The sequence below is a fragment of the Telmatherina bonti genome (assembly GCF_933228915.1).
Source record: "Telmatherina bonti genome assembly, chromosome: 12".
NCBI lineage: Eukaryota > Metazoa > Chordata > Actinopteri > Atheriniformes > Telmatherinidae > Telmatherina > Telmatherina bonti.
Window position 1 is genome coordinate 35,861,128 of NC_136610.1, and position 26,415 is coordinate 35,887,542.

Consider the following 26,415-nt stretch of genomic DNA (forward strand, 5'->3'; position numbering starts at 1 on the left):
ACTTGCACTTCCACCTCTGAGAACTCTTAAGATTATTCTCATAGCATCATTATATCCAACTTGTAACTTTAGCATGGCTGATTTTTTTATAAGAAGACCACAAAGGAGCTGTTTAAACTGGAGTTCAATTCGCTTTAAACAAGCAAACTTTCACTTTAGTCAAACAAAAAACAAAAATTTACGTGTGATGGTGTTTGCTTGTCCTTCTAATTTACCACATTGCCTTTACATATCATCTCTCTAAAAATGACCAAGGTATTTAACCTTTAGGCAGACCTCAAGTGGTGCATTAGCAAGTTTAAACACTGGGAACTTAAGCCATTTTTCCAGTTTGGTTCTACATATCAAGACAGCACTCTTACTGACATTATACTTTGTCATATTCAACACCATATTCAGTACATATAGTGAGGAGCTGCTGCAGCCCAGCGCTACTGGGACTGAATGCAACATTATCCTCCTACATAAGATGGTTCACCAACAGTCCACCAATCAGACAGCCAGTGTTAAATGCTGTTAGTCGCATAGGAAGCTCTTTCATGTACAAGTTAAATAACAGGGACAAGATTCCATCTGCCTAACACCATTAAAAGATATGACTTTAAGACTTTTTATATAGTCTCCTCACTTCCCACTTTTTTGTCCACTGAGAGACACCGTAACTATGCTTAAATGTGTGAGCCGTTGGGCGTAAACTGGTTATTAAATGGTCATCCATAAAATATTCACAACAACCATTAATCCATTTTCAAACAAACACGCATACATGTACAAATGTGTTGGGATGCAACAGTTTATTTGTCAAGTTCACAATATTATCTTAACTGAGTGGTCTAAAGACAGCCCCCCCCGCCCATTAAAACGCTTCTTTAATTCATTTTCTGCAGCTCATACCTTATGTACAAATGTCGGTGCATCACACATTTTAATACTTTTTTACCTTCTTTTGTGTCAAAATTCTCCATTTTCAAAATATATTTTTAATAATTCATTGATACACAATATGTAAAGCTGTTTTAAACATAAATGTTGCAATTATTCACTTTACATGTGAACAATACACTTTATTAAAAATGACAGCAGACTTTTAGGCCAGTGGTTTCTTACATCACAGCCCAGAAGCTGAGGAAGAGTTTCTAATAAACAAACAGGGAAAAACAAAACAAAAATACAACAAAATAACTCAACTAAGCAAGAAAAACTATAGAAAAAGTAAACAGTATGGTAGCTACAATCTCCAAAAAGGCTGTTTTGAGGCATTTCATCGATGTCTTGCAGAGTAAATTAAGCACAACTGGCCACATTATCTCAGATTATCCTCATCCTCACGTTTGGCATCTGCCATGGTGATCAAATCATTTTAGTGGCCGTTATCCAAAGAAAAACAAATATCCGCGTTTAAAATGCAATGAAATGCCACAAAAGGCGTCGTAAGACTCAATATTGCAAAGACCAGGTAATGAGCTTTTAAACTGCAGTGGAAATTTATACACAAACGGAAAGAGAAAGCTCAAAACAAACTATAACCAAAGAAAAACCCAAAGCAAGCTGTAAATATCTGGTTATTTATCACTTATTTACAACACCTGGTGGATCCGGGACCACACGAGGATTCAGTGTGGGCGACGAGGCGGACATGCAGCGGTTCAGTGCTCCCTCTAAGCCTTGATGGTGGAAATGGAGCCACGACACTCAGCGGATGGAAAGACAGACCAGCTCGCTTCACGCTTAAACATTCCCAACATAAACATCTGCATTTTCCTGAAACTTAACTCCAGCTCCAAGTTAAGACTTTGTGAAAAACAGCTTCATTTTAGTGTCAAAATCCAGACTTTGTGTCACAACGAGTGTAAACTCGGTTGAGTGGGGGCGTTTCTTCTGCCTGTCCTGGTTACATCAGCAGCATCTTATTATTAGTTATATTAAGATAGAAATATCCATCTTTATTAGTACGTATTTATTTTTAATGGTTGCTGGTTTCAGCTTTAGCTTCTGGCTGTTAGCAGGCTGGGCTGAGATCCATTTCTTATCAAAGCTTTAGCATCACAGCGACTAGCATAGAAGCGACTGCAATGGAACCATTTCTATAAGCAGCTAATATATTTAAGTTTTAGGCTACTAAGAGTAAACTACAAAGCTTTAACAGCCTACTGAGAGCCGACGCATGCAGCAGCGAGGTTAGCGTGGTCAGAGAGCTCTATGGCGGTGGATCTGTGAAGACATCGCAGGCGTAGAGGGAGCACTGAGCGATTCACTGGTGTCACATCAGTATGTCCAGATCATCGGCGTGATCGTCCTCCTCCGTCACCCGTAGCGACAGCACCTCCTCGTTCAGAAACAGTCCGCTCAGGCGCTCTTTGCGAGCCTGCCGCTGCTCTTTAAGCTGCCGCTTGCGGAGAGCTTTCTGCTGGAGCTTTCGTTGCTTGGAGCGTTTCTGGAAGACAACATGGCGGTGAGGGCGGGAGGTCAGCGATGGTGGACTTATACGACTCAAGAAAAATAAACTAAACCAACTAAAAGGTTAAAAAACGTGGAGTCCATCACTTGGATTACTTCAGGTGTAAATAAAGCAACAAACACTGAAGTCAGATCTGCAGCGCGAGTCCAGATGTGTGTATGTAAACACTGGTGTGTATTTTAATCACCTGTTGGTGTTACAGCTGCATTTTATCCCCAGCTGCTTTCCCTGTTTGTGCACGCCAGTGTTCCCTGGTAAAACTAGATAAATGCTCCTCTGTGAAGAGAAAAACTCTCATCCTGCACGAGGTTCATCTTCAGCAGCAGTCCTCAGACCTTTTGATCCCTGACTACACGCCGTAAGAAACTCAGAATGATGAACCAAAACGGACTGACGTCTCTAACCTCAAGTCTCCGCCATTTCCACCAACAGGTACGGCTTTGCACCTGCAAGAATAACCAACACATCTGACCAATCCGACCTTTGGAAGGTGGAATTTGACAAGCTGCAATCCACTGATTGGTTGAAAGAGTCATCACTTCCTTCGACGCAGCAAGAAGAACAAATTGGGGAAAATCTCCGCATTTAAATATCTGCTAATTTCTTTATGCTTAAAGCCACAAACCAAGAAGAAGAAACACAATCTGCTGGACGGCCACCGTTCTCTTTCGTTTCACTGTCATCTTCTTCTTAGTTATAGTTCGTCGAGCTAGTACGAAGCAGACACCTTCGCCTCTACGTAGCCGACACCTTCGCCTCTACGTAGCCGACACCTCCGCCTCTACGAAGCCGACACCTTCGCCTCTACGTAGCCGACACCTTCGCCTCTACGAAGCCGACACCTTCGCCTCTACGAAGCCGACACCTTCGCCTCTACGTAGCCGACACCTTCGCCTCTACGTAGCCGACACCTTCGCCTCTACGTAGCCGACACCTTCGCCTCTACGAAGCCGACACCTTCGCCTCTACGTAGCCGACACCTTCGCCTCTACGAAGCCGACACCTTCGCCTCTACGTAGCCGACACCTTCGCCTCTACGTAGCCGACACCTTCGCCTCTACGAAGCCGACACCTTCGCCTCTACGTAGCCGACACCTTCGCCTCTACGTAGCCGACACCTTCGCCTCTACGTAGCCGACACCTTCGCCTCTACGTAGCCGACACCTTCGCCTCTACGAAGCCGACACCTTCGCCGCTACTTAGTTGACACCTTCGCCTCTACGAAGCCGACACCTTCGCCTCTACGAAGCCGACACCTTCGCCTCTACGTAGCCGACACCTTCGCCTCTACGTAGCCGACACCTTCGCCTCTACGAAGCCGACACCTTCGCCTCTACGAAGCCGACACCTTCGCCTCTACGAAGCCGACACCTTCGCCTCTACGAAGCCGACACCTTCGCCTCTACGTAGCCGACACCTTCGCCGCTACTTAGTTGACACCTTCGCCTCTACGAAGCCGACACCTTCGCCTCTACGAAGCCGACACCTTCGCCTCTACGAAGCCGACACCTTCGCCTCTACGAAGCCGACACCTTCGCCTCTACGTAGCCGACACCTTCGCCTCTACGTAGCCGACACCTTCGCCTCTACGTAGCCGACACCTTCGCCTCTACGTAGCCGACACCTTCGCCTCTACGTAGCCGACACCTTCGCCTCTACGTAGCCGACACCTTCGCCTCTACGTAGCCGACACCTTCGCCTCTACGTAGCCGACACCTTCGCCGCTACTTAGCCGACACCTTCGCCTCTACGTAGCCGACACCTTCGCCTCTACGTAGCCGACACCTTCGCCTCTACGAAGCCGACACCTTCGCCGCTACTTAGTTGACACCTTCGCCTCTACGAAGCCGACACCTTCGCCTCTACGAAGCCGACACCTTCGCCTCTACGAAGCCGACACCTTCGCCTCTACGAAGCCGACACCTTCGCCTCTACGAAGCCGACACCTTCGCCTCTACGTAGCCGACACCTTCGCCTCTACGTAGCCGACACCTTCGCCTCTACGAAGCCGACACCTTCGCCTCTACGAAGCCGACACCTTCGCCTCTACGTAGCCGACACCTTCGCCTCTACGTAGCCGACACCTTCGCCTCTACGTAGCCGACACCTTCGCCTCTACGTAGCCGACACCTTCGCCTCTACGAAGCCGACACCTTCGCCTCTACGAAGCCGACACCTTCGCCTCTACGAAGCCGACACCTTCGCCTCTACGAAGCCGACACCTTCGCCTCTACGAAGCCGACACCTTCGCCTCTACGTAGCCGACACCTTCGCCTCTACGTAGCCGACACCTTCGCCTCTACGTAGCCGACACCTTCGCCTCTACGTAGCCGACACCTTCGCCTCTACGTAGCCGACACCTTCGCCTCTACGTAGCCGACACCTTCGCCTCTACGTAGCCGACACCTTCGCCTCTACGTAGCCGACACCTTCGCCTCTACGAAGCCGACACCTTCGCCTCTACGAAGCCGACACCTTCGCCGCTACTTAGTTGACACCTTCGCCTCTACGTAGCCGACACCTTCGCCTCTACGAAGCCGACACCTTCGCCTCTACGAAGCCGACACCTTCGCCTCTACGAAGCCGACACCTTCGCCTCTACGAAGCCGACACCTTCGCCTCTACGAAGCCGACACCTTCGCCTCTACGAAGCCGACACCTTCGCCTCTACGAAGCCGACACCTTCGCCTCTACGAAGCCGACACCTTCGCCTCTACGTAGCCGACATCTTCGCCGCTACTTAGCTGACACCTACCAGGTGAAGATACGGTTGGCTGTGGAAACTAGGGCTGTACCGGCTTAGGAGCCTCACAATTCCATTACGATGCAGGATTCTTCAGGTCTGTTGTTAATTCCATCATTTTCCCCGTTTAAGTTTTTTCCTCTGACTATTATCTACTGCGTATCCATTAATCCAAGTAACCAAACTAAATCATGAATTATGTCTGTAAAATTATTAATAAATCCTACATAAAGCCGATATTTTTTCTTATGAAATCTGAAGGAGACACAGGAGGCGCGGCATGCGCTTGCTGTTCGTTGTTCACATTTCTTACTTTAGAGTCCCGTATGCGTTCTGCGGCGCTGGAAAGGTTGCCGTCGCTGTGGGCTCTGCTGATGTTGGCAACGCTGCTTCCACTGCAGGCGGAGGCAGTTCCACCTGCAACACGACAAACATCCACAGCTGTAACAGAGGAAGCAGCTGCAGCTTTACGTGTGTGTTAACGGCTGATTAGCCAGGTGGACGTTACCTGCAACGGAGTTGGAGGCTGTGGAGCCGGTGGAGGAGCTGGCGGAGCTGACCATGCTGGCGTTGCTGCTGCTGATGGCGCTAACGCCGCCGGTGCTGGCGCTGCTGTGGCTGCCCCTCTTCCAGCCCTCTCTGGTGCTGCTGGCTCGCTGCCTGGGGCTGTGCTCTCTGATGTAGCTACGCACCTGTGACAGTGCACAGAAAATCCCAGGTGTGTTTGAACTCCTCCGTGCACAACCACACCGTAAACAGCTGGAGTAAAGGCGAGCGTGTCAGCATGTCGCTCACCTGTTTGAGTTTCTCATCAGTCAGACAGTTGAGCTCGATGATGAACTCGCTGTCGGTGGGAGAGATCTGAGCACACGGATCGATAATCTTGATGATGTCGAGCTGCTCTCTCAGACCCATCTCCGTGCTGACCTTCCGACTCAGGTACTCGATGTACTCCACCTGTGAGGCGAAACAAACAGGTTAGACTTTCGCTCCAGCTGCTGAAGGACACGAAGGTGCGACGGCTTTGCTTACCTGTTCATCGTTAGTCATGGCGCTCCAAGGCAGCTCATCCAGGTTGCGGTGTGGGTGGGGCTTCGGCTTCCTCTTGGAAAACAAACACGGCGAACTCGGCACACTTGGGATGATGTCAGAGAGGACATCGCTGCCGCTGGCGATGTCGCTTCCTGGTAACTGGGAGGTGTGAAGACGACAAAGGATGAAACACATCCGTCTGTACATGATGGATGAAGTAGCACAAATAAAATCAAAGTGTTGCATAACTTACCTGCCACTCAAACTCGCTGTCAGACCAGTCCCAGTACGTGCTGATGGAGGACGAGACGTCGCTGCAGACACTGCCCTCCGGAAACAGATCCAGTGATGTTAGTTCTTGGTCATCCAGGAGGGAGTAACAGTCATCCTGATCCCCCACGGACACCGAGGAGAAGAGCTCCTCGCTGCACTCAGAACTGGCAACGCTGGTCCCACAGGACGTCAGGTTCCACCTGCACACCACAGACAGCACACGCCGCATTCAGCGAGAGCTACTTTAGAAATTCTACCTGTTATCAAACACAAAAATACGAAGGTCAGAGAAGCTGTCCACGTGTTCACACTGCGGTTTGACACGTGCTGCAGGTGGTTTGACTAGAAAGCGTCGCGACAAATTCAGGCTTTGTTGGGTATTTCTGCCCCCGTTCACTCGGTTAAACCAGTTTAACTATCAAAAGCTAAACAACCCCTGAACCCTGGAGCTGTTCAAGCACTGAAATATTTTCCCTCTATGGAGGTAGAGTTTTAAAGGCCGGTTTACACTCGTCATCTCCGTCAGGCCTGACGTGTGTTATACTGAAGCGTGGGGGAAAAGCGCAGAGTTGCACTTCCTTTCCTGGATCTGTGTCACAGGGTTCTTTGCTGTTAAAGAAGATGATTGTGACTGTTAGGGTGGCTTTATTCCTTAAGTGCAGTGATATGTTCAGTGAATCAACCCAAATATGTACAATATTTACAAAGTTGTCCTCGCTAAATTCACTCAATGCCAGTTTTTCTAAATTCATCCAGCCCACTCTCCACAAGTGCTTAGCTCAGAATGAGCTGCTTATAAACCTGCCGCTCCGCCCTGCTACAGGAAGCTTCCCCAATTATCATCAATTAACCTAGATTTCTTCACCATTCATTTGTTATATGACAATCATTCAGGAATAAACATTCCACACAGAAATCCATTGAAACAATGTCCCCATCACAATGATAATCAGTTCAATAATACACCATAAGGTGGCGTTTCCGGGAATCCTGTGACGGTGAAGTCACTGAAGCATTGCGCCACACATTGGCGTCTTAAGCGCAGCTCCAACGTGGCTTCGGTTTCCCTGAGCCCCTAGTGAACACAGCGACACCCGGTAAGTACACACCTCATCTTTGTACCCATAACCAGACTACTAAGTGTGCACCCTCACTAATCTTAGGCTGCTATGAACGGGAATGCGGCCGGTACGGGTTGTCGTCAGGGAAACAGCAGTCCGGTACGTGTGCGTATGATAGGAGGTTGTGACTTGGTCTGTGTGACAAGGCCTCTTGTAACAATCTGCAGGTGGCAGTAGAGCTGGTATCGGCCGGTAGACTCCACAGGGGGGAGGTTTCTCATAGTTTCTCACAGTATTTCCTGTTTTAGAACAACAATATTGATCCAAACACTCAGAAACATGTAATCACACTGACCAATCACATGGGAGTATTTCCACATAGCTCCGCTCGCGTAGCGGTGTGTGTGGAGCCTCTGCAGAGCCTACAGCCGTTACGCCGTACCCGACCTTACGCAGACAAAATACGAGTATAAACTGGCGTTTAGTCGAAGCGAACCAGTTTATTCAGGAGGAAATCCCAGTAGTTCACCTCCTCCACACCGTTCTGGAGAACGGATCTAAACTTTTCTGCAGGATTAACCAAACCAGCAAAACATGGAACAAACAGTTCAGAGGACAAAACACACACAAGGACGAGTGAATGTGGTGTAAAAGCACCGGTAAGAAAACACAGATCTGCTCGGACTGTCAGCGCCGAGGCGGTTTCAGGCATTTAAAACAGTCAAACATCAGCGATACAGACGACTTGTTCTGGGCTCGACAAGAGAAGATGACAGTTTCACAGCTTTAACTCGAAATGACAAGAACAACATTCAGATGGATCATTCATCCTTAAACTGGTCAAAATATGTACAAATACAGAATACAGCAGGCGAGTTCAGCGTCTAAACTTTATTTATTTAACTGTTCTTTTCTCAGTAATGATCTGAGCTGATAAATCCATGGTTTCCAAGAAGCAGTAATACCATCTGAAACCAGTCCACATGGTGTTATGTAAACATATTTCTCTCAGCAGATGTTAAATAGATCGGCTGAACAGATTGTTCACCTTCACCGACCTGCAGACGCTGCGTTTCACCGAATAACGCCTGAAAACAACTTCAAGTTTATGTTCTTTTCAAACAATCATTTATTTCTTCCTCTCCATTTAAGAACCAGAGTTTTTACAAAGAAAAAGTTCCATTTGGAGATGAAGAATGAAAAAGTTGTAGCGTGGGGTGGATAGGGGGAAAGGCGAACAGTAAACCTGAATGTAAAATACGAAGCATGTCATGATGGGAGTTAAGTTTATTCGTCTCTTTAGCGTCTCGGATGAGACATAACATCATCAACAGTGAAAAAGCGTTTGGACATGTTGCTTTCTCTGACACAGACTGGATCCTCCTGAGCCGAGAAGTGTCTTTCAGGCGTGGTTGTCCTCTTAAGGTCCATTTATGCTGGACGCAGAAGACGGATTTGCAAACAGACGGACCGTTTCGCTCGTGGTTTGGTCCATTTGCAATGAGCTGTCCGTCACCTGATACAGAAAACGGAGTAACACCACCAGACATCGTGTGTTGAGTCGTTTACCAGCAATGCAACCAGTAAAAAGAGCAAACAGTGGAAGAAATCACCAAATAAAAAGCACCCGAAGAAGAAAAAGACACAGAAGAAGTTGAGAACGACAACACACACAGCTGTAGACATGGTGGGAGCATGTGGAGACGCTGTGGCCGAGCGCTGACGCTATTCCCTGCTTAGTGTCCTATATGGTGTTCACGCCATTCTCTAGGGGTGTCTAGAGAGAATAAAGTAGTGCTCTTAAAATTACCCACAATGCATCTTGAAAAGTAATGTGCATCTATAGCACAGGTGTCAGAATCCAGTCCTCAAGGGCCGGTTTCCTGCAGATTTTGTTGTCTCCCTGCTCCAACACACCTGACTGAAATTAATACACAGGTTGACAAGAAGCTGCTGGATTCATTTGATAGGAATCAGGTGTGTTTGTGGAGAGAAACAACAAAAAACAGCTGGATACCGGCCCTCAAGGACTGGAGTTTGACACAAGAACGGTCCGTATAGACCCTAATAACAGGTAACCTTCCAGTTACAGCATTACACTGGGTTTACTGGGAGGGGAAATTAGATATATTCTGAAAATGACCGTACTTCATTGAAAGGTGAGTCACATTTCTAAACATACACAGGTACACAGTTCCTTTCACTTGCCTGTTTGTGTGGAAACGGTGTAGAGGGTCCGTTCTGTGACAGGATGACAGCTGACAGCTGAAGTCACTGACGTCCAGCGTTCCCACATCACTCAGGTTGGCTCTCTGGGAGAGGAGAGGGAAAGGCTCCTCTGGGGCCAAAAACTTCTCATACAGGGATTCAGACATGGCTGGAAGAACTTGGTGCTCCTGGAACAAAACAACAAGAGGCCATGGTAAGAAAAAAACATCTAAATAGCTAAAGGACACTTTGTTTACAGACAGGTCGTCACAACAGTAAACAATAAATCTCTACTAACACACACAAAATTACTCCAAAAAAAATCACAGAATTATTCCAGTAAATTCAACCCATTTGTGTATTGAAAACAAGAAAATGTGAACCTGAATTTTACAGATGATCACGACTGTTTACACAATTATAAGGTTACAAACATCACTGATGCCGCTGCTTAAAGTATAAACTAGGGGTGGGAAAATTGAATCAAAAAATTAAAAATTGGGATATTTTTTGCTTTACAATTTTAAAATCGATTTTTGTTTTTTAAAAAAAATCAAAATTTTTTCAAATAAAAATAATCCACTATAACATTTTTGTCATTTTTATTGATATTTTAACCTGTGTTTTTGGGCATTTTAGCAGCAGAATGAAGGTCTGGCTACTGGGTTGTTTCTTCCTAATTTAAATGAAGGAAAATGACAAGTTAAAAAAAGTTTCATACATTTTGTTTTTAATCTACAAAAATCAGCAATATCGAAGAATTGTGAGAATCGCAATTTAAATCGAATCGGCACCCAAATAATCGGAAACGAATCGAATCGGGACTGAAGTGTATTGTCACAGCTTTAACAGATGCTGACACATTTTAGGAGATATCCAACTCTTACATATCAGCAGGCTGAGTAATTTCAGTCAAAATCTATTTCTAATAATGAATAAAATCCTTTTGGGTGATTTTATTTTGGTTTGCCATCCTGATTATTGACCCACTTGTTTGTTTTAGTCGATCTGTTTTGGATCTAAGTTATTATAAACATGCCCTTAAGTCATTGTTAACAAGTAGCACAATCTTCCAGGCTAAATTACATTTACAGCTGCAAATAAATGTAAAAATGTAAACTGGTGAGGTTGCTGTACAGAAACCCACGTGGAGTGAAAATTAAAACCATAATGATATAAATAACATTAGCTTAGCGCATCTAACTAGCAGAAATGATAGTAAAGCGCAGGGAAAGGGGCAAACCGAACAAACTAAAACTAAATTCACAGTAAAGTTTACACAGTCAATGTGGATATAACAGATTTTACATCGTATTTTGTTTACAAAAAGCCAACATGAACATTAAGCCTCCAAAAACATGGTAAATGTCGCTAGCATGTTGCTAATGCTAACGTAGCGTTTACAGAGCGAGAACACGAAAACTAACTTATCCAGTGTCCGTAATAAAAACAGATGCGAATAAAAAACTTAACTAAATTGCAATCAATGTGTCGTCGATATGAAAACAACAACCTTTTAGGCGTTCAAACAGCAACCATTTCTTCCACCTCCATTTGCAAATCCTTTCTTTAGTGACGTAATCCGATCAGTTATCGCGAGACTTCCAGAGAAGTCACGTGACATGCAGGCGGAAACTGGATAGTCATAAACAGACATCTTTTCGCTTAAATTTATGTTTTTCTAACTACTTTCCACTGGCATTAGTGGATATTTAAACATGTCTTCGAGCCACATAAAAGATTCAACCTTTCTGGGTGGCAGGATACCGCCAGAAGTTGAGTTAATGTCGAGAAACCTGAAGGATGTGGACCAAGACTTGTTCAGAAAATTACTTAAAGGTACTATAAACATTAAACATGCTGTTAATTCTGTAAATCTATTGTTCCCAGATTTAAATGTGTTATTTTCTTCTGTAATCATTTGTTCTAAGAAATTCCCTAACAGTAACATAGAACGACTCTGAGAATACTCTTGAAAATGCCAAAACTCAGCAGAGCCAGTCAGATGCTTGTGAGTAATAATCTTACTGCAATTAATCTTAATTATAATCTTGTGTTGCTGTCAGATTTTTTACTTATGCATTCATCTGCAGAGCTCTGAAACTGTACAAGCTCAGGTCTGGCCTAGGATGAGCTCTGTCAGGTTCACATCTAATATCTGGAAAAACTGGCGCTCTGTCTATGTCTTCATCCCCTTTCATTAAAGAAAAGGCTGAATTTACAGCAGTCACTCAAATAACTGGAGACTTAAAAAAGCAACAATAACTAAAAAATTAGCAAAAATAAAATTTAGTAATATAAGACACTTTTTTTTTCATTTAATTGAGTTGAATAAAGAAAAAAAAAAACAGGTGCAGAAATCTGACTGAGAGGAACAGAAAACACCTGACTGGAGCGGAAACATTAAGGATTGTTCAACTAAATATTACTTTATGACTGATGGAATATGTAATAAATTATCTTATTTGTTTGCTTTTTAAAATAATATTACAATTGAACCAGAATTAGAAAATAATGAAATGATTTTCATAAAATTTTTATTTATTATTACTTTAGTCAATTTCAGCTTATTTTACAGGCAGCTGTTTTTTTCCTTCTTTAATGAAAGGGGATGAATAAATATGAGCACAACTGTTTATTTGTAATTCTTCTTGCATTGCACTTCTTTTTTTATTGTATCTACTAGGGGTGGGAAAATCGAATTGAAAAATTGAATATCGGGATATTTTTGCTTTACAATTTTAAAATTGATTTAAAAAAAAAAATTCATTATGTTTTTTGTCATTTTCATTATTTTTTATAGATCTTTTTACTTGTCTTCTTGGGTGTTATAGCAGCAAAATGATGGTCTAGCTACATTCTTGTTTATTCTGAAAATCAAGAAAAATGACGAGCAAAAAAAAAAAAAGTTTTTTACATTCTTTTGTTTTTTTATCTACAAAAAACGGCAATATCGTGGAATTGTGAGAATCGCAGTTTAAATCGAATCGGCACCCAAAAAAAATCAGAATTGAATCGAATCGGGGAAAAAAGCATATTGCCACAGCCCTGGTATCTACCATTTTATTTTATTTCCATTTTATTTTTTCTATTTCTATGGACCTGGATTCTGTGTCCTTAATAAACCTTGAATTGAATTGAATTGTGTGTAGGTTGCATTAGTTCATAACACTGACGTGAAAAACAGGAACACCTGAAGGAGGCTTGGAAGCTGTCCATTCAGTGATAATAAGTATTAACACTGGATGTGTTAATACTTATTAACTTAAGCAGTGTGGCTGGTTTATGTGAGTTACTCTGTGTCCAGCTGTGGTCAGCGCTCTGGAGGGGAAGGACTGCAGAGAAGTGATGAAGTCTCTTGCAGAGAGCAGTGTCATCCCTCAGGAGAGGCTCAGCCACATCATAGCAGGGATGCACAGGCTTCTGTCTGAGGCCATCCGCATCCCCACAACGCTGCTGAAACAAGAGGTGAGCTTCTGTTAAAGGCTGAATTTACTACCCTCAGGTAAGCTGGTGGGAACCTGACGCCGGAGGGTTAACACATGCCCTCTTGTGTTCTTGGTGCCACCTCAGATCAGCCGTGGAAACTGTCAGATTTATTATTTAGTTAAGTGGCAAAATCCAGCTGAAGCTACATCCTCTCTAGTAGTTTAGATTAAACACTGCAGAGACGAGCGCGCCAGGAGATTGTTTCCATCTTTACCTGAAATCAGTCACTTCTTGTTTCTCCAATCCTCTTCATCCGACATGTCGTTGTTTCAGTCCAGGAGTCACACACAGCAAAATGTCATCTCAAGTGCGCCAGACCAGTAAAATGACACCATAATAACCTCTAAATGCAGAAAATTCCACATTTAATTTTATTTCAAAGTTTAAAATAATTTTTTTTTTTTAAAGTAAAAAAAAAAAAAAAAAAAAGTTAAAAAAAATATATATAAAAAGTTTAAAAAAAAAATATTAAAAAAATATTTAATGCAGAAAATTCCACTTTTTTTTATTTCACATGAGTCCAACTACATTATCAAAGTATTTGTTTAATAAATATCCTTTTAGAAAACATAAACAAGTGCTGTTTCAACCATATTTTTGCCCCATTTACATATTTTATTTATTTCTATTTATTTAGTTTCTTTTACTTAATTTAATTAGAAAGTAGAAAGAGGTGGGAATATCAAACACTTCTTCCCACTCCTTTTTCAAACACCTTTTATCTCACAAATTTATTTAATTATCAAATTGATGAGGAATTATTAATATTATTTGTGATTATTTTGATTTTCTTAATTAGTATGTACATGTATGTATAAACGTGTGTATGTACATATGTACATATGTATGTATAGGTATGTACATATATTTTTCTTTTCCTTTTTTCTTTCATTTGTTCAAAATAAAAAAAATATATTTTAAGTTTATGTTTTTTTAGATATTCAAAATATATTTCAATACATTATATTTCGTTTTTTCTAAATATACAAAGAAAATGTTATAGATTGTTTATGTTTAGTTTAGTACATTTTAAAATATATTTTTAAAAATATTTTATTGTAGACCCCTATGACGATGACAAACCTGGGCATAAATGTTCCCTTGCCCGGACGCAGGTTACCGGGACCCCCCTCTGGAGCCAGGCCTGGAGGTGGGGTACGAGAGCGAGCGTCTGGTGGTCGGGCCTTCGCCCATAGGGCCCGGTCGGGCTCAGCCCGAAAGGGTTACATGGGCCCCACCTCCCGTGGGCTCACCATCTGCGGGAGGAGCCGTAGGGGTCGGGTGCAATGTGAGCTGGGCGGCAGCAAGGGGTGGGGACCCTGGCAGTCCGATCCCCGGCTGCAGAAGCTGGCTCTAGGGACGTGGAACGTCACCTCTCTGGTGGGGAAGGAGCCTGAGCTTGTGTGCGAGGTTGAGCGGTTCCGACTAGATATAGTTGGACTCACCTCGACGCATGGCTTGGGCTCTGGAACCAGTACCCTCGAGAGGGGCTGGACCTTCTTCCACTCTGGAGTTGCTCATGGTGAGAGGCGCCGAGCAGGTGTGGGCATTCTCATCAGCCCCCAGCTTGGTGCCTGCACGTTGGGGTTTACCCCGGTGGATGAAAGGGTAGTTTCCCTCCGCCTCCGGGTGGGGGGACGGGTCCTGACTGTTGTCTGTGCTTATGCGCCGAACGGCAGTTCAGAGTACTCACCCTTTCTGGAGTCCTTGGAGGGAGTGCTGGAGGGTGCTCCTTCTGGGGACTCCATTGTTCTGCTGGGGGACTTCAATGCTCACGTGGGCAATGACAGTGAGACCTGGAGGGGAGTGATTGGGAGGCATGGTCCCCCCCCTCTGAACCCAAATGGTGTTTTGTTGTTGGACTTCTGTGCTCGTCATGGATTGTCTATAACGAACACCATGTTCCAGCATAAGAGTGTCCATATCTACACCTGGCATCAGGATTCCCTGGGCCGCAGTTCAATGATCGACTTTGTAGTCGTATCGTCGGACCTGCGGCCACATGCCTTGGACACTCGGGTGAAGAGGGGGGCGGAGCTGTCAACTGATCACCACCTGGTGGTGAGTTGGCTCAGATGGTGGGGGAGGAAGCCGGTCAGAGCTGGCAGGCCCAAACGTGTTGTGAGGGTCTGCTGGGAACGTCTGGCTGAGTCCCCTGTCAGAGCGAGCTTCAACTCCCACCTTCAGCAGAGCTTCGAACATGTCCCGGGTGAGGCGGGGGACATTGAGTCCGAATGGGCTGTGTTCCGTGCCTCTATTGCTGAGGCGGCCAGCCGGAGCTGTGGCTGCAAGGTCGTTGGTGCCTGTCGTGGCGGTAATCCCAGGACTCGTTGGTGGACACCAGCAGTGAGGGATGCTGTCAAGCTGAAGAAGGAGTCCTATCGGGCCTTCTTGGCCTGTGGGACTCTGGAGGCAGCTGATGGGTACCGACGGGCTAAGCGGTATGCGGCTTCGGCCGTTGCCGAGGCAAAAACTCGGGCATGGGAGGAGTTCGGCGAGGCCATGGAGAAAGACTTCCGGACGGCTTCGAGGAGATTCTGGTCCACCATCCGGCGGCTCAGGGGGGGGAAGCAGTGCTCCGTCAATACTGTGTACAGTGGAGATGGGGAGCTGCTGACCTCAACTCGGGACGTTGTGGGTCGGTGGAGGGAATACTTCGAAGACCTCCTCAATCCTACCAACACGGCTTCCCATGAGGGAGCAGAGCTGGTGGACTCAGGGGTGGACTCTCCTATCTCTGGGGCTGAAGTCGCTGAGGTGGTCAAAAAGCTCCTTGGCGGCAAGGCCCCGGGGGTGGATGAGATCCGCCCGGAGTTCGTTAAGGCTCTGGATGCTGTGGGGCTGTCCTGGCTGACACGCCTCTGCAGCATCGCGTGGACATCGGGGGCAGTACCGCTGGATTGGCAGACTGGGGTGGTGGTCCCCCTTTTTAAGAAGGGGGACCGGAGGGTGTGTTCCAATTACAGGGGAATCACACCCCTCAGCCTCCCTGGTAAGGTCTATTCAGGGGTCCTGGAGAGGAGGGGCCGCCGGATAGTCGAATCCCGGATTGAGGAGGAGCAGTGTGGTTTTCGTCCTGGTCGCGGAACAGTGGACCAGCTCTATACCCTCTCTGGGGTCATGGAGGGGGCATGGGAGTTTGCCCAACCAGTCTACATGTGCTTTGTGGACCTGGAGAAGGCATTCGACCGTGTCCCCCGGGGGCTCCTGTGGGGGGTACTCCGGGAGTATGGGGTACCGGACCCCCTTGTACGAGCTGTCCGGTCCCTGTACGACAGGTGTCAGAGCTTGGTCCGCACTGCCGGTAGTAAGTCGGATTCGTTTCCGGTGAGGGTTGGACTCCGCCAAGGCTGCCCTTTATCACCGATTCTGTTCATAACTTATATGGACAGAATTTCTAGGCGCAGCCGAGGGGTTGAGGGGATCCGACTTGGTGGCCTCAGGATTGGGTCCCTGCTTTTTGCGGATGACGTGGTCCTGTTGGCTTCGTCTGGTCGTGATCTCCAGCTCTCACTTGAGCGATTCCCTGCCGAGTGTGAAGCGGCCGGGATGGGAATCAGCACCTCAAAATCTGAGACCATGGTCCTCAGCCGGAATAGGGTGGATTGCCCTCTCCGGGTCGGGAGTCAGGTCCTGCCTCAAGTGGAGGAGTTTAAATATCTCGGGGTCTTGTTCACGAGTGAGGGAAGGATGGAGCGTGAGATCGACAGACGGATCGGTGCGGCGTCTGCAGTAATGCGGACTCTGCGCCGGTCTGTCGTGGCGAAGAAGGAGCTGAGCCAGAAGGCGAAGCTCTCGATTTATCAGTCGATCTACGTTCCTACCCTCACCTATGGTCATGAGCTGTGGGTCGTGACCGAAAGAACGAGATCTCGTATACAGGCGGCTGAAATGAGTTTCCTCCGCAGGGTGGCCGGGCTCTCCCTTAGAGATAGGGTGAGGAGCTCGGTCATCCAAGAGGGGCTCAGAGTAGAGCCGCTGCTCCTTCGCATCGAGAGGAACCTGTTGAGGTGGCTCGGGCATCTGGTCAGGATGCCTTCTGGACCTCCCTGGTGAGGTGTTCCAGGCACGTCCCTCTGGGAGGAGACCCCGGGGAAGACCCAGGACACGCTGGAGGGATTACATCTCTCGGCTGGCCTGGGAACGCCTCGGGATCCCCCTGTAGAGTTGGCAAATGTGGCTGGGGAGAGGGAAGTCTGTGCTTCCCTGCTTAGGCTGCTGCCCCCGCGACCCATAAGATGGATGGATGGATGGATGGATTTTATTGTCAATATAAACAAATATTTTTTTCATTGACAGTCCTCATATTTTGAATTCATTTTAAATGTAATATTTTTATTTTATTTTCATTTTGTATGTATTTAACATGTCCATGTGTGATGCTGAGCTGAATTACAGCAAAATACAAACTATCTATAGAAAGGAATATAAAAAGATAGAACTAATTATCTCCTGCCTTGGAAATGTTTTAGATTTAATATAAAAATGTTGCCTTACAGGACATATTTAGTATAAGACTTCTGTGTTATTTTCATATTTATTAAACTCTGTAGACTCTAATCTCTGAGTTTCCACCATCATCACTGATGACTGATTTTTTTTTCTGTTTTTGTTCTGATAAAATATTTTTTAATGCTCATTTGTTGGACATTTGGTTAGTGTAACGGTACTTTATCCTGCTTTAGTAAAACAGTCGTTAACATTCTGTTTGTTTCCCCGTTCAGGCCTTTAAAGAAGACCTGCGAGAGCTGAGGTAAGGACCACCTTCCTTTTCACACCTCTTCCTGTTTTTTCCGTCTCTGAAAACTTAATTTCTCTCGTCTTCTGTCTTCAGGATACCCGAGGACTTCATCTCAGATTTCTCCAGCGTGGTTTTTGGGACTCGGTATGATGTTTTGTTTTGCTCTTTAATTAAAAAAGAAAAGTTTAGCTCCCCTTCGGCGGGACGTTCGACCACATGAAGACGTTCGCTGGATTCAGGCTCTTTGTGTTTTCAGACGTTCAGCTCTGGAAGTCGCCGCCTCGCAGAACGATCCTCACCTTCCCACACTAGAAGAATTTAAATGGAGAGTGGACGTTACCATTTCTACAAAGTAAGGCCAAGTCTTTGTTTATCGACCTGCATTGATTTAGGAAATCTTAGAGAGAACTACGGTGTGTTCAGACACACTCTTTAGTTTTTGTTCTTTGAATTTTTCCCAGAATAAAAAGATAACAAAAGAAAAGTCAGTAAAAACTTCCAAAGATCTTCTCAGTGTGCATAGTACACGTATAGTACACAGGATAGTAACACCGATGTGGCTCAGAAAACGTCTCTTTTAGTCATAATGAAATATGAGCAACAGGTTTTATTCATCCATTAATCCCAAACTTGATGTAAAACGGAAGTGGTGTCTCTGTGTGTGTCCAGCTCTCTGGCCAGAGCTCTGCAGCCGTCTGTTCTCATGCAGATGAAACTGTCAGACGGGAGCTTTCACCGCTTTGAGGTACGTCAACTTTTAGCAAAGTGTTGATGGAAATGTGATAAATAATGGTGTTATTATGCATTATTTACCATAAAGAGTCTCTGGATGAACTGTACATGTTGTGTCTGGACTGTAAACCTCCTGGACGGATAGAAACGCTGGAAGAAATGTTTCTATCTCCTAAAGCAGGGGTGTCAAACTCCAGTCCTCAAGGGCTGGTATCCAGCAGGTTTTTGTTGTCTCCCTGCTCCAACACACCTGACTGAAATCCGTAAATATGTTGACAAGAAGCATCTGGATCTGTTTGATTAGACTCAGCTGTGTTGGTGGAAGGAAACAACAAAAACCTGCAGGAGACCGGCCCTATAGGACCGGAGTCTGACCCCCGGGTCCTAAAGGTCAGATATCATAACGGTTCAGCCTACAGAGTGACACACGAGCGTTCCTGTGAAACTGGTCATCCAGCGGAGTTTTAAGGGTTAAAATAAACTTGTTTAAAAAGACTGATGTGCAGCAACAGCTGCTAGCTGTTAGCTTCTCTGGCAGCGCTTCTGATGTCTTTCCTCCTTGGCGTTGTGTTAAAACATCGCTGCGTGTTTTATGTCACACCTGCTGCTGAGTTTGCAGACGTCAGCATTAAAAAGTGCTTTCTGCTTTTCCATGACTGTAAAATAATCGGCTCAGATATTTTTCACCTGGATTCTGCTTAAACCAGGTACAGGATGTGTAGTTGGACCAACTCTGAGAGTGAGCTGACGAGGCATCGTCAGGGTCTTAAAGTTCAGCACAGGAACGCAGACATGCTGTGGATTTTCTCCACTCAGCGCTGGTAGTTGTTCGCAGCAGTTTCTGTTCAGTCAGAGGATTTAGAAGTTCCAGCGAGATCATGTAGGTCTCCTTTACTTGTTACATAATTAGATTACAGTGGACTAACGGAGGTAGCCTGATCTTGTGCCTCTGACGTATTGCCACGATGATTTTCTTAACCTCTTCATGACCACCGGATGCTGATGAGGCGTCCTGCTGGATCGGCGGCGACCCGGGGGTCATGAAGAGGTTAATCTGTTCTTCTGTCACACTGAGTAGAAGACAGGATAGCAGTTCAGGGTCCATGTGACTTTTACACGTCCATACATACAGTTGTGCTCATATTTATTCATACCCTTTCATTAAAGAAGGAAAAAAAATAAGAAATAAGCTGAAATTGACTAAAGTAATAATAAATAAAATTTTAATGAAAATCATGACATTATTTTCTAATTCTGGTTCAATAGAAATATTTTTTTTAAAAAGCAAACAAATAAGATAATTTATTACATATTCCATCAGTCATAAAGTAATATTTAGTTGAACAATCCTTTAATGTTTCCGCTCCAGTCAGGTGTTTTCTGTTCCTCTCAGTCAGACTTCTGCACCTGTTGACAGGTATTTTGTCCCACTGTTCAACTGAAAAGTCTCTCATTTGTCCAGGACACATTTGTTTGTTTGTTTGTTTTTCTTTCTTCAACTCAGTTAAACAAAAAAACAGTGTCTTATGTTACTAAATTATATTTTTACAAATGTTTAGTTATTGTTCCTTTTTAATTCTCCATATTCGAGTGACTGTTGTAAATTCAGCCTTTTCTTTAATGGAAGGGGATGAAGACAAGCACAACTGCACATGGAAAAGTGTCGGCTGAAATCAAGAAAAGTTTCATCATTCTGTTGAGTAAACGGCTGGATTTCTACCTGTTTTGCATCAGCTCAGAAACTGGATTAGATGTGTGGGAGGTTGGATTCAGCAGGTGGCGCCAGACTCCAGCTCTTCCTCGCAGTGATGACGAGGCTGCCGATGTGGACAGAGGCAGAGCACGCTACTCAAACTACAGATGTGCACAGTGGTTACACAATCGGCTTACATCACAATTAGGAGATTAGAAGCAACAACCCTCGATATGCAAACCCTGCGGGGGGGATCCAGCTGACATCCATCAGCAACTAATGCTGCAGGGTTTCATCAGGGGATAAATAAGCCACTCAGACAGTAAATGTGATGGTTTAACAAGCTCCGCCTGCACTGATCATGATGCTCCAGATGCTTTGTCATCACACTGATCAATTATAATGTTGATAGAGGAAAACTTTATAACAGGAGCAAAGAAATGAACCTTTTAATGCATCATGATCACTGCAGTGGATGGATGGATGGATAGATGGATGGATGGATGGACGGATGAATAGATGGATGGATAGGTGGATGGATAGATGGTTGGACGGATGGATGGATGAATAGACGGATGGATGGACGGATGGATAGATGGATGGACGGATGGATAGATGGTTGGACGGATGGATGGATGAATAGACGGATGGATAGACGGATGGATAGATGGATGGACGGATGGACAGATGGATGGACAGATGGATGGATGGACGGACGGACGGATAGATGGACAGATGGATAGATGGATGGACGGATGGATGGATTCCCTAGATTCCCTTCCTGTTTCCCTAGCGTGTGTCACTGCGGATTGCTACGAGCTGTTGGCTCCTTTAACTTCTTTCTAACTTCTATCTATTGTTAACCAACCACTCACTTTAGCGCACAATATCTTCCCAAACCACTGTTCTATATATTGCATTTATTTTTGGGATCTTTGGCTTTCTGTTTACTGACTTAAACAGCTCAAGCACTCGGTTTTAGCATGGCTGCTAGCTCTCTTCCCACACCCCGGTCCCCTGCCTTTTCTTGCTCGGTGTGTCTGATGTTTAGCTACTCCTCCGCCTCCTTTAGTGATAACGGTAGGTGTATTAAGTGTAGCAGCTTGGCAGCCTTGGAGGCGAGGCTCTGTGAGTTAGAAGCCCAGCTCCGCACTCAGTTAGGGAAGCAGTTAGTCAGCAAGCCCCCATTAGCCAGTGCGGAGCTACCAGCCCGGGCAGCCATCCCGAGCCGTCCCTCAGCAGTTCCTGCGCAGCCGGGAGCCGAGGCGGGCTGGACGACGGTCAGGCGGAAGCGTAGCCCCAAACCAAAACCCACTGGCCACCACCGACCTGTTCACGTTTCTAACAGATTTTCCCCGCTCGGCGACACACCCGCTGAGGCAGAAACCCTGATTATAGGTAGTTCCATAGTCAGAAACGTGGCTCTAGAGACACCGGGGACCATAGTCAAATGCATTCCTGGGGCCAGAGCGGGCGACGTCGAATCGTATTTGAAACTGCTGGCTAAGGCTAAACGTAAATACCGTAAGATTGTAATTCACGTCGGCGGTAACGACACCCGGTTATGCCAAACGGAGGTCACTAAAATTAATGTCGCTTCGGTGTGTAACTTTGCCAAGAGCATCTCGGACTCCGTAGTTTTCTCTGGTCCCTTGCCAAATTTAATCAGCGATGACATGTTTAGCCGCATGTCATCCTTCAACCGCTGGTTGTCTAGGTGGTGTCCCGATAACAACGTGGGTTTTATAGATAATTGGAGCGCTTTTTGGGGAAAGCCTGGTCTTATTAGGAGAGATGGCATCCATCCCACGTTGGATGGAGCCGCTCTCTTATCTAGCAATATGGACTCTTTTATTAGTCAGCTAAATTGACAACTCAGGGTTGGGACCAGGAGGCAGAATTGTAGTCCTACACACTTTTCTGCAGCTTCCCACCTGCCGCCGCCCACCCAAAACCCCATTCCGACCTTATACAACTTCCCAGCAGTAAGAATTAAACAACACTGAGCTTCTTTCTTTTTCTCTTTATCTCTTTCTTTTACCCCCCCCCCCCCCCCCCCCCATAACAGTTTTGCATCATTAACATGTATGTCTCCTGTCTCAGCAGGTCTCCCTGGCCGGGAGTAGCAGTTCCTGTTGTCTGTTGTCTTTCTGTCCTCTTCCCCCCAAACAGCAGAGGCAGATGGCTGCCTGTCCTGAGCCGGGTTCTGCCGGAGGTTTCCTTCCTGTTAAAAGGGAGTTTTTTCCTTCCCACTGTCGCCAGTGTGCTTGCTCAGGATGGGAGATTGAGTTGGACTCAACTCAATCTGTTGGTTTCCTTATATAGGCTGTTATGAATTGGCCTTCATTATGTTTTCCCCTCTGTCTGTAAAGCGTCTTGAGATGGCATTGCCGTGATTTGACGCTATATAAATAAAGTTGAATTGAATTGAATTGAATTGGATGGATGGATGGATGGATGGATGGATGGATGGATGGATGGACGGACGGACGGACGGACGGACGGACGGACGGATGGACAGACGGACGGATGGACGGACGGACGGATGGACGGACGGACGGATGGATGGACGGACGGATGGATGGACGGACGGATGGACGGACGGACGGATGGACAGATGGATAGATGGATAGATGGATGGATGGATGGATGGATGGATGGATGGATGGATGGATGGATAGATAGATAGATAGATAGATAGATAGATAGATACTTGATTCATCCCCGGGGGGAAATTCAGGACTCCTATTTACAAGCGTTTTTCCTGCATATTCATGAATGATGATGATGGTATAAATGTGGAAATGAAGCACTTCAGTGGATGTTGGTGAGTCGTCATATACATCAGCAGTCCCTGATGAACAGATAAATATCAGAACTAACTGAACATATATGCATGCAGTGTAATTATGCAATCAATAGGAAAAAATGATAGAGCTGAATTTTATAGAATATTTGCATCATATATTTATGGTTATGTATTTTATAAATATTTTTAAATAAATAAAATAATAAAAAAATCAAATAAATTTAAAATAGCACCAATAAAATAAAAAGTATTCCATATGTCTGTAGATGTAAAATACTGTATTTTAAAAATGTGGTAGTTGTTTATTAATGCATGCATGAAAGGGGTTAAACTGGGAGACTGATCTAAAGGAACATTCTGCAGTTTTTCTGTAGCGAACACTGATCCAAAATCATTTTAGTTTCAGAAAATCTTTTAATTTTTATTATTTTATTTGACTTCTAGCTTTAAGCAAACTAAATTAAACTAAAAATACGAACATAACAATTTCCTTGTTCAGAAGGAGCAGAAAGAATCCCAACTTCTTTAATCCCACGCTTCCTTCATATCCCAACATATTCTCACAAATATTATGACAGATAAAATTATTGTAAATAATTAACAGTATGGAATACAGTATAATCCATAATAAAATTAATGTAAACAATACAAAAACAAAACGGTGGTAGAAAAAATATTTTATATTATGGTAAACAAAAATAATAACATGTCCCTTTAAACAAGAATGGAAGCGAAGACGACCCTGCAGAAGCGTTTTCTGCCTCCAGCCCTGTGGGATCAACCTGCTGGTGCAGAACCACCCAGTTTGTTCTGACCAGCAGCAGGAACCGGGATGTGCATGTTGGGTTGACTCCACCGCTGGATGTGGAGGCAACATAACCCGACAATATCATTTATTCTCAGACAATCTGAGAATGAACCGTGTGTGTTTATATCATCGGTGAATGGTCGTCGTTTCCTTTCCAGGTTCCTGTGTCGAAATTCCAGGAGCTTCGTTACAACGTGGCTTTGATTCTCAAAGAGATGAACGACCTGGAGAAGAGGAGCATTCTGAGGATCCAGGACTGATCGACAGGAACCACCAAAGCTTTAGAGTTTTAATTTTCATCTTCTCACATGATAACATCCAAAACATGAGTGACGGTCGCCCGTTGTCATCTTACTCACTCACTGTCTTGGAGTCCAGCTAAGTGCAGAAAAACAAATGTAATTTAGCAAATATTTACACTGAAAATCAGAAATTTTTCTGTTTTTTTATTTGATTCAACTTTATTGTCAGTATACACAAAGACAGGGCAGCAAAATGCAGTTTAGCATCTAACCAGGGGTGCAGAAAGCAGCAAGTACAGATGTAATATAAAAATAAATTAACAGTAAGTACTTATGATATAATGTCAGTCATTTACAAGTGATCAGGAAGACGATGTACATGTTTTACAGACGGACATGTGCCTTAAATGTTGTAGACTATAGGTAGCTCTGCTTTACTAGAAAACAATAAAAGTCCCATATGATGCAAAATTCACTTTCTAAAGGTTTTCTAACACTCCTCATCTCCTGTGTCTGAGGCCCAAAAAAGACTAAATGCTGTTATTTCTCTCACTCGCTCCTCATTTTAGTGAATCTGTGCTCAAACGTCATGATATGTTTCCGTTTGTAACTCCACAAAGGGAGGTGGAGTTACAGGGAGGTGCCTGTTGGAGGAAAATAACTTCTGCGTTGATCAGAAGAGCGACATGTTGAAAGTTTGCTTCTCTGCTTGAAATCTGGATGGACGGAGGGTACCATGCTAAACTATCAAGCTTGTTTCCAGCCTGTTCTCTGGTGTTAAACCAGAAAAACAGACAAGCAAGAGAACCACACGATTAAAAAATCTCTTCTACCAAACATATAAATAGATTCTATACATAAATTCCATATCCGTAGAAAACGGCTGTAAAAACATCACATGAACATTGATGATATTATGTACATGATTAAACTAGAGTCGCTCTGCTGGCTGCAGACCAGCTCTGCTAAACTCTCAGTAATATGAGCTCAGGGAGGAGCAACTTAAAACAGAATGAGATTATTTTTAGTTTTTTATTACTAATACCAGGCAGAACACACAAAATCGAAGGGGCTTTGAATTAAATCAATCATTTCTTTGAAATGATTAATTTTACAGGATAAAAACGTTCATTTGCAGGAACATTTAGTAAATACAGAAGAAATAAATTCACCTGTAAGCCACTGATCTAATAGTAATCCCAGATGTGTCCCTGATTCCGCTCCATTACACGGGACGTAGCTTTAGCTTTAGCTTTAACTAGTTCTCTTTTACAAAATAGAGAGAAAATAGACCAGAGAACGCTTATCATCCACTGGCTGACTAACTCAAGCTCTTTTCAACGTCAACGTTACTCGCTGGGACGAGTGATGTTGAAACTCAGGAGCCCCAGGATGGACCCCTGGGGTACCTCGCATGTTATGCACAGAGCATCAGAAATGTTCCCCCAAACAAGGCTGGCGTTTTCCTGTGAGAACCATTTCAGAGGAAGCTTGCTGGAACCCAGGAGCAGAACACCATGACTAAAAGTGTCTAGTGCTTTTTGCAAATCAAGGAGCAGAATACCAACTAAGTTTTCTACCGCTTCACCGGGTCGGGTCGCGGCGGCAGCAGTCTAAGCAGGGAAGCCCAGACTTCCCTCTCCCCCCCCACATCTGCCAGCTCCGCGGGGGGGATCCCGAGGTGTTCCCAGGCCAGCCGAGAGATATAATCCCTCCAGCGTGTCCTGGGTCCAACAAAGTTTCCTTCATCGAAATTCTCCCACAGGTGATGACAGAGATGAGACGTCTGTCAGGTGAGTATTCTGCTCCAACTCCAGACTGGAACCCATAAAGCATGAAACACTCCACCTGCTCATACATGAGATGCTCAAGAACATCCGAGACACGGGTCAGAACTGTTACTGGTATATAATTTCCTTCATCAGATGTGTTTTTATAAAAGAAGGGAGCAGCCTAGCCCTCTTCGTTTCATGACTGACTGGAAAAGAGGATAATTAAAATATAAATGTTCCATCAGCACAATGTCTCAGAAACCTGGAGGGAATGCTGTCCAGACCTGCAGCCTTGTCAGCTGACGGTGAGGATACCAGGCTAAACATAAAGGTGGTTTCCTCATGTTTACTGAG

General features: G+C 44.9%; 2 protein-coding genes across 2 annotated transcripts; one reads left to right on the forward strand and one right to left on the reverse strand.

Moving 5' to 3' along the window:
- Positions 1–811: 811 nt before the first annotated feature.
- On the reverse strand, positions 812–11,358 carry fam199x (family with sequence similarity 199, X-linked). Its single transcript, XM_079249762.1, has 8 exons — positions 11,289–11,358; positions 9,776–9,963; positions 6,487–6,706; positions 6,234–6,392; positions 5,997–6,158; positions 5,710–5,893; positions 5,515–5,618; positions 812–2,434 (listed from the first exon to the last, which is right to left on the reverse strand). The coding sequence occupies exons 2-8, from the start codon at positions 9,940–9,942 to the stop codon at positions 2,261–2,263; spliced, it is 1,170 nt and encodes a 389-aa protein (XP_079105888.1). The 5' UTR covers positions 9,943–9,963; positions 11,289–11,358; the 3' UTR covers positions 812–2,260.
- Positions 11,359–11,397: 39 nt separating this feature from the next.
- Positions 11,398–24,742, forward strand: commd5 (COMM domain containing 5). The gene is made up of 7 exons (XM_079250549.1): positions 11,398–11,614; positions 13,083–13,243; positions 17,989–18,017; positions 18,099–18,149; positions 18,262–18,357; positions 18,675–18,750; positions 24,206–24,742. Exons 1-7 carry the CDS (start codon positions 11,494–11,496, stop codon positions 24,305–24,307), a joined length of 636 nt encoding a protein of 211 aa, XP_079106675.1. The 5' UTR covers positions 11,398–11,493; the 3' UTR covers positions 24,308–24,742.
- The last annotated feature ends 1,673 nt before the right edge of the window (positions 24,743–26,415 follow it).